This window comes from Gekko japonicus, unplaced genomic scaffold, assembly GCF_001447785.1.
Source record: "Gekko japonicus isolate JY-2015 unplaced genomic scaffold, Gekko_japonicus_V1.1 scaffold438, whole genome shotgun sequence".
Classification (NCBI taxonomy): Eukaryota; Metazoa; Chordata; class Lepidosauria; order Squamata; family Gekkonidae; genus Gekko; species Gekko japonicus.
Window position 1 is genome coordinate 1,100,312 of NW_015160849.1, and position 8,799 is coordinate 1,109,110.

Below are 8,799 nucleotides of genomic sequence, written 5' to 3' on the forward strand. Positions count from 1 at the left end.
CATATTTCTCCAGCTGGGGAATCCAAGCAGACAGCAAAGACACCATTAGACGGCAAATGTCAGAACAAGGAAACCTGGCTGGAAACAAGGGCGGTCTCTGCATTAAATCATGTCAGCTTCTGAAAGAACCCTGCCGAACACAGGAAAATGAGGGAGAAAGAGAAGAACAGGAGACTGCGTGGATTTGTGGTCCATGCATCGTGTCTTGCTCAAACAGGCTGCGCTACGCTTCTTGGCGCTCCCACCCCCTGCCTCCCTTTGAGGCAGTGGCATCATTAGGATTTTTAGCGTCATCCGTTAGGCGATTTGCTGTGTTTTGTTGGTTTTAATTGGTTTTTAATGATGTATTATTCAATACCGTTGTACACCACCCTGAGCCCTGTCCTTCGGGGGAGGGTGGTTTAAAATTGAATTTAATAAAATAAGTAAGAGCTTAGAAGAGATCAGGAATGTCTACATAGCAGACGGGCGTATCATTTTAAGCCACTGTCAGAACCAAAGAGCGACTGCAACCGCTTCCGCCAGACTGCCTCCTTGGGGGACAACTCTGCTGAGGCACAAGATAACCCCAGGAAACACAACTGTCTCAGCAACTCCCGTAATCTGCTAGAGCACCAAATCCTACAGAATGAACTTAAACTGCAGGGGTCGTGGCACAGTGGAAGACCCTCCGCTTTGCATGCCGAAGGTCCTGGGTTCGATCTCTGGTACCACCACTGAAAAGGATCAGGTAGTAGTAGGTGACGTGAGAGACCTCTGCCTGAGACCCTAGAGCAGGGGTGTCGAACTCATTTGTTATGAGGGCCGGATCTGACATAAATGAGACCTTGTTGGGCCAGGCCATGTGTGTCATAACATGTAATGCCAGATAGCGGAGATATAAACTTTATAAAAGACACAAACACAATGATTTCTTTTTAACTTAAAATAAAAACATGCTCAAAACATTAGCTCCGTAAGCTGCAAGTCTACTTTTGATTTATTGACATTCACCACAGAAATCCCATGCTCAGAGTTCTGAGTCTAGGACCCAGGTTAAAACATGAAATGGCTGAGTGATTAGGAGAGTCTGGCGAAGCAAGCTATGATGCAGCAGCAGAAGAAGAACTGGAAGCAGGAGATGGCCAGTTCCACTGCAGGCCTGACAGAAGCCCTGATCCCAGCCCCCGGGCTGCATGTTTGACACCCCTGCCCTAGAGAGTCACTGCCAGTCTCAGTAGACAACACTGAACTTGATGGACCCAGGGTCTGGTTCACATGTGTTTGTGGGCATTCACGGGCTGTATTCCCAAACAAAATGAGCACATTTCCACCCGTACTCCTCCACAAGCCCCACTTACACATATGAGAGGGCAGTAGTGCCCTCATGAATTTGAGTCGGGCTTGTGCAGAAGAATTCCAGTGGATTATGCTTGGGGAAGGGCTGTTCGTCAGTGGCAGAGCACCTGCTCGATGTGCAGAAGGCCCCAGGTTCAGTCCCCAGCATCTCCAGTTAAAAGGAACCAAGCAGTAGGTGATGTGAAAGACCTCTACACCTGTGACGCTGGAGAGCTGATACCTGTCTGAGTAGACAACAAGACTGACCTTGACGGACCAAGGATCTGATTCAACATAAGGCAGCTTCGTGTGCGTTTGTTCAATCTACCCTACCTAACTTTGCTCCGCAGCAATACCATAAAAGGACGGTTTACAGAATCAGACACAGATTTATTCGAACAACTAATATAGTCCTGAAAGGCCTTTTTTTTATTTTTTTAGCCAGAACTCACATTTAACGTCTTACTGCTTATACCTCAATAACGGCAGCCGGGGCCTGCTCCGTCATGTAATGAATGGCATCCTGGTCCCCCAGCCAGTCCGAGCCTTTCACCGTGTCGTAGAAATGCCACCGCCAGTTATCTTCTTCCATGTTCCCCAGAGCAGCATTGATTCCTCCCTGGAAATTAAAAGCACACGTTGGCCCACCGGCTGCAGTACTGAGCCCTCAGGCCCTCCCTTCCCTTGGACGTAAAGATGGGTACGTCACTGGGAAACATTCCAAATGGCCTGTCGTTCATATCATCAGCAGGTTCCTTCCATTCCCATGGCAGATGTCCGATCCCCTACAGCAGCCACTTGTCAACTGTTGCTCTCAATTAAAAAAAGCTAGCCCATTATTTTTTTAAAATGAAGTTTTACGAAACCAAGTAAATTTAGGCAGGTCACGAGAGGGAGGGCAGGAAGGGATGAGCCAGTGCTTGGCTCTTGGGGATCTTTCTCGCCTGCCCAGGGTCAGGCTGATCCCTACTCTGGGTCCCAGAAGGAATTTCCCTCCAGGCGAGAGTGGCCAGGGATCCTGGAGGTTTTCCCGCCTTCCTCGGGGCACAGGGCAGGGGTCACTGGAGGAGTGGGGGTGGGTGGGGGTGGCTGTGGATTTCCTGCACTGTACAGGGGTTGGACTAGATGACCCTCGAGGTCCCTTCCAGCTCCGTCTCCATGCTTCAAATTAAACAAGCATGTTAAGGGCCAGACAGCCAAAGGAGTTTAGCAACCTCATGAATTTTGTTCCATTGCATCATTTTTATACTTCCAGCAAGCCCAGGAAGGTTATTCTATTATTAATACAAATGTCAGGAGGTTAGCCTTCACAAAAGGGACAACCTTGTGTTACTCAAGCCAGCATGAGGGGCTTATATGGCTGAATGCTCCTTTACTAAGGGGGGGGGGGATTAGCACAAAGAGAAAAGTCGCATGTCAGGAAAAGGTCCTTTCCTCCAACACCTAGCTTTCGGTGCGGAAGGAACTATGTCTAAGTACAACCCAGATGCAAGTTGACTACCTGGAAGAGAATCAGGCTTCAGAATGATAAGTTGCATTTACAATACATTTATTCATATCCTGCTTTCCTCCTCACAGCTGGGACTCAAAACGGCTTTCAGAACATCATTCTCTCCTTCTCCACTTTCTCACAACAACAATCCTGCGGGGTCGGCCAGGCTGAGAGTTTGTGACAGCCCCACGGTCACCCAGCGTGCTTCCACGGCAGAAGTGGGGATTCGAATCGAGGACACTCAAGGTCCTAGTCCACCACTCTATCCACTACACCACACTGGCTCTCAGCAAAATGAAGCCCACCGCAAAATGGATGATTGAAGCCTAGCAAACCAGAATCAGGTCCATGGACAACAATGGCTACTAGCCGAGATGACTGAGGGGAACCTCCACATTCAGAGGCACTAAACCTCTAAATCCCAGAGCCAGGAGGCAGCATCAAGGAAAGGCTTCGGCCTACTTTCCTCTGTTCTTGGCTCTCCAGAGGAAGTAGTTGGCCACTTGGGCGAGACAGGATGCTGGAATGGATGGACCACTGGTCTGATCCAAAACGGAGCTTCTTATTAGGGGAAGGCCTCGGCCTCTATGCCCTGCTGTTGGCTCTCCAAAGGAACTGGTTGCCCACTGTGTGAGACAGGAGGCTAGACTAGATGAACCACTGGTCTGATCTTATGTTCTTAAGTTAGCAATTGGACCTTTGTTCTGTAAGCAGTACCCAACTTCCAAATCCTGAGGGCATTCGGCTCCTTTGGTTCCCAAACAATGACTCTCAGACTGGAAAGCAAAGGTTTCTTACCTGTGCAGCGACAGTATGGGACCTGGTAGGGAAGAGCTTGGTAACACATGCTGTGTTAAAGCCAGCCTCAGACAAGCCAAATGCAGCTCGCAGCCCGGCACCTCCTGCGCCCACCACCACGGCATCAAATTCGTGGTCCACGACGGGATACTGAGTTGAAATCTAGATGAGGAAAATATGGATGAACTCCCACAGCACCTGCAATGCCCCAGAAAATGAAACCTCTAGCACAGACCTTGACATAGGCCTTGGGGAGGGGTTGCGGCTCAGAGGTAAAGCCTCTGCTTGTCCTTGGTTCAATCCCTGGCAGTTCCAGGGAAAAGAAGCAGGCAGTAGGTGATGGGAAAGACTTCTGCCTGAGACCCTGAAGAGCCACTGCCAGTGTGCACAGGCAAGACTGGAGCTTGATGGACCAAGGGTCTGGTTCAGTATAAGGCAGCTTCATGTAGGGGAGGGGATGGGGCTCAGTGGTAGAGCATCTGCTTGCTAGGCAGAAGGGCCCTGGTTCAATTCCCGGCATCTCCAACGAAAAGGACCAGGCAGTAGGTGAGGGGAAAGACCTCAGCCTGAGACCCTGGAGAGCCACTGCCAGCCTGAGTAGGCAAGACTGACCCTGACAAGGCAGCTTCATGCCTGCTCACGTGAGTCCTACGATGCTCCATTCGACACTCAGCTGGAGGGCACCTGACCTTGCCAACTCTGAGCAGCTGGAGGCTTGATCAGTGCCCGATTCAATATACAGCAGCCTCCTGTGTGTTTCTGCGTGAGAGACAGAATTTCGCTTAGCTCTACAACCGAGGCCAAATATTTAGGAGCCGGTCTCATTTCCGTCTTCAGGGTTTTGTACTTTAATGCGCTAAATGCCATGCACCACGATGAAATTTCTAGGCGCTGTGGTGAGCTGGCGGCTGGGATTTGTCGAGCTCTGCTCTGGCAGTTTAACTGGCATGCGTGATTGTTCACGAACACCCAGAAAGCGAGACAAGCCATTCACTGTATTATATTTTTAAAATGAACAAAGTTTTATTCTGGGTATTTCGCGTGTATCCACCCTTCTTCAGATACACATGCACACGAAAGCTTATACCCAGAATGGAACTCGGTTGGTCTTCAGGGTGTCCCTGGACTCAAACTTTGTGCTGCTGCTTCAGACCAACACGGCTACACACCTGAATCTATTTTAAAAAATGAGATATCCCAGGATCTGGTGTCCATCAATGACACCCTCTTAGCAGTGCAAATGTAACCAAGTATTGATTTTTGTCTTTTTATGGAGCACGACAGGACAGAGAAATCGGGACTTACTGAATCCGATACTTTAGCAGATGCACTTTTCTTTCCGTAAACTGTGAAGTGGAACTGACGAGAGAAGGCCTGGCAGGCCGCTGGCCCCGGCTGAAGGAAGATAAAAGGGAGAGATAAACAAAAATGGTCCCACTCGACAAACCCAGAGAAGACGTTTACTACTGTATTTTCAAGGGGGTTAACAATTAAAAGCAGAACATTATACGTCCCATCAAAAAATCCGTTAAAACCCCAAAGAAAACATATATAAAAAAACAGCCTTTTAAAAACACAGGACAAGAAGAAGAGGTAACTGAGGGAACACCAAATGGAACAAAAAGGAGTCTTCACTCATGGGTGGAAGAAAGCGACAGAAGGGGACAGACGAGTACACTGTGGGAGGGAGTTCCATGATTTTGGTGCCACAACCGAGAAGACTCTCTCTTGGGGTTGCCACCTGCCTCAGAAGGCTGGAGTAACCAAAGAAGGGAGTCACATGGCGGTATCATACTGTGTTATACTTATATACAGCCTCCAAAGTACACTCATTCAAGGTTATAGGTAACCCTGAACATGAATTAAATGCATGCTCTTCTGGACTGTCGTGGAATTTGACAGCCTTTCTAGTGAGCATGACTACATAACCGACTGGAACGGCATGGCAGCCAGAAATTCAACAGGTAAAGCTTTCACACACCATCGTCAAGAAAAAGCTTCATGAGGAAAGGGGCAAGACCGACCTTTAGTTGTATTTGTTTTTATTTCAGTTAAAAAATTAGATTTCTGCAGTTCAAAACACCACCACGTTGCCCAGGTAAAATTAATATGCCAGTAATATAATGGCTGCTTTTAAAGTCTGATCTGCAGAATACTGACTCGTGCCCTAAACCAGAAGAGCAGGAATAAAATATATTGCAGTGCATACAACTCCTCACTTTGTGATGTTTGCCATTATGTTTTATTGTATCATTCTATTTGCTCAGATAATTTTAACATAACTTTACTTTTGTTTTACTGCTTAGTATGATTCAACAAGATCCATTACAGTACGGAAAAGAAAACCTTTACCTAGCATACAAACTATTCTAAAACTTTTAATGGGTTTCTTAATTGTTAAAATGCCCAACAATAAGTAGTGGCTAGAATTAATGTCCCGAATTTTCAGGATAAGTTATTAGCTAAAGACGAGTCTTTCCTTTTCTCCCACAGCGCCACTGGATAATGTAAGATTTTTTTAGATTGTAACAGAAGCAGTTGATGGCACATGGCTTCAGCTCATATATGCCTGTGAAACTGATTAGATATATTTGTAACAGGCTTAATTCTCCACTCCTCAGAGATTAGAAAGAAGGTATCAAAATCAGCAAGCAAATGTGAACAAAGGAATCCAATCTTCCTTCTGAACAAAGAAATCCAATTGTTCTTGTCAATACAGGAATCTGATGGAAAGAGTTTCCCATCTCATGCCTACAGATACAGTGAGCTGAACTGAAGGAAACCCAAAGCCAGCCTTCCTTTATTCAGCAAAACAGACCATGGCAGCCTTAGAGTCACTGTGCCGGAAGTTCAGAAACGTTCCTAGCTTACAGATTCGGGTGGGTAACCGTGCTCATCTGAAGCAACAGAACAAAGTTTGAGTCCGGTGGCACCTTGAAGACCGACAAAATTTTATTCTGGGTAGAAGCGTTCATGGGCATGCACACAAAAGCTTATACCCAAATAAAACTTTGTTGGTCTTAAAGGTATTACTACCTTATGAATATCTTTGCTAGCCCATCTGTTGCCCTGACTGGGACAGCCCAGAGTAGCCCGATCCCATCAGATCCTGGAAGCGAAGGAGGTTCTGCCCTAGGTAGTACTTGGGCCGGGTGGGAGACCTACAAATAAGCCCAGGGTCGCTACAGAGAGACAGGCCATGGCAAACCACCTCGGTTTGTCCCTTGCCTTGAAAACCCTACGGGGTCGCCGTAAGTCAGCTACAACTTGACAATACTTCCCACTACCACAGCCTACCTTTCCACAGACGCCCAGCTGTGTCTCAAGCTTCCAGCTAGAACTCGCTGCCAGCCACACTGTTTAGTCCTGGCCCCTGCAAGACCACTGCCAGCTTCCAATACAGTGAGAATGGACCGTAACAACCCTTCCCAGCCAACAGTGAGAGGAGCATCACTGAAATGCCATATCAATCCCTCTCCCCCAATTTAACATGAGTCTCATGAGAGAGTTCCTTCTTCAGGGTAAGACCAACAGACGCTTTCACTCAGCTCAGAAAGCTCCTTCTCGAAAGCCAGTTTGGTGTAGCGGTTAGGAGCAGGGACTCTAATCTGGGAGAACCGGGTTTGATTCCCCACTCCCCCACTTGCAGCTGCTGGTGTGACCTTGGGTGAGTCATAAGTTCCTTCAGAGCTGTTCTCTCAAGGCCAGCTCTCAGGGGAGCTCTCTCAGCCCCACCCAACTCACAGGGTGTTTGCTCTGGGGAGGGGAAGGGAAGGGGACCGTAAGCCGTTCTGAGACGCCTTTGGGTAGTGAATCCAGTCTCTTCTTCTCTTCTTCTTCAGGGTAAGACCAACAGATGCTTCCACTCAGCTAAAAAAGCTCCCTCTCAAAAGTCAGTTTGGTGTAGCGGTTAGGAGCACAGACTCTAATCTGGGAGAACCGGGTTTTATTCCCCACTCCTCCATGTGGAGCTGCTGGTGTGACTTTGGGTCAGAGCTGTTCTTTCAAGGGCAGTTCTCAGGAGAGCTCTCTCAGCCCCACCCAACTCACAGGGTGTTTGCTCTGGGGAGGGGAAGGGAAGGGGACCGTAAGCCGTTCTGAGACGCCTTTGGGTAGTAAAGGGTGGGGTATAAATCCAATCTCTTCTTCTTCTCTTCCTCTTCACGGTAAGACCCAACAGACGCTTCCACTCAGTTCAGAGAGTTCCTTCTTCATGGTAAGACCCAACAGATGCGTCCGCTCAGCTCAGAAAGTTCCACAGCCAACTGTCAACTTGCATCCTTCTCAAGAAGATTCCTGGTTACCACAGCAACCTTCCACAAAGCCTACAGCCCCTTCTGTCAGCACAGACCAAGCTGCAGGACACAAACAGATCTGCTTGTCGGGGTGCTGCAAAGCAGCCTTGGTTACCAATGAGAAAGAACAAGGGGCCCAGGAGAGTTTAGCATCCAGAGATGGAAGGACCTCACAATGGCCTCAGACAGAATCGTTTCAGACCGATGGCCCTGCTGCAGGCCCTCCAGAGGAACTGGCTGGCCCCTGGGTGAGACAGGATGCTAGACTCGGTCTGATCCAGCAGGGCTCTTCTGATATTCTTATGAAGGCCTTGGCCTCTAGGCCCTGTCGTTAGCCCTCCAGAGGAACTGGTTGGCGACTGGGTGAGACGGGACGCTGTACTCGATGACCACTGGTCTGATCCAGCAGGGCTCTTCTGATATTCTTATGAAGGCCTTGGCCTCTAGACCCTGTTGGTGGTCCTCCAGAGGAACTGGCTGGCGACTGGTTGAGACAGGATGCTAGACTCGATGGACCACTGGTCTGATCCAGCAGGGCTCCTAATATTCTTATGAAGGCCTCAACCTCTATGCCCTGTCGTTAGCACTCCAGAAGAAGTGGCTGGCCACTGGGTGAGACAGGATGATGGATTACATGGACCTGTGGTCTGATCCAGCAGGGCTCTTCTGATATTCTTATGAAGGCCTTGGCCTCTAGACCCTGTTGGTGGTCCTCCAGAGGAACTGGCTGGCCCCTGGGTGAGACAGGAGGCTGGACTCGATGGGCCATTAGTCTGTTCCAGCAGAGCTCTTCTGATATTCTTATGCTTGCTGGGTGACCTTGGACCAGTCACACACTCTCAGCCCAACCTACGTCACAGAATTCCCAGTATGCCATATATTGGGGGGGGGGGGGGG

The 8,799-nt window shown here is 48.7% G+C and overlaps 1 protein-coding gene and 1 non-coding gene across 2 annotated transcripts in view; one reads left to right on the forward strand and one right to left on the reverse strand.

The window, feature by feature from the left end:
* SDHA (succinate dehydrogenase complex subunit A, flavoprotein (Fp)) overlaps positions 1 to 8,799 on the reverse strand; it is a 36,354-nt gene that overhangs the window by 23,832 nt on the left and 3,723 nt on the right. The window contains exons 2-5 of the mRNA XM_015420735.1: positions 4,913 to 5,002; positions 3,608 to 3,769; positions 1,793 to 1,936; positions 3 to 13 (exon numbers count right to left, since the gene is read on the reverse strand). Of these exons, the coding sequence (XP_015276221.1) occupies positions 3 to 13; positions 1,793 to 1,936; positions 3,608 to 3,769; positions 4,913 to 5,002 (407 nt within the window). The remainder of the gene's footprint in view (positions 1 to 2; positions 14 to 1,792; positions 1,937 to 3,607; positions 3,770 to 4,912; positions 5,003 to 8,799) is intronic.
* TRNAS-GCU lies at positions 4,061 to 4,132 on the forward strand. Its single transcript has one exon. It is a non-coding gene; the product is annotated as a tRNA-Ser (tRNA).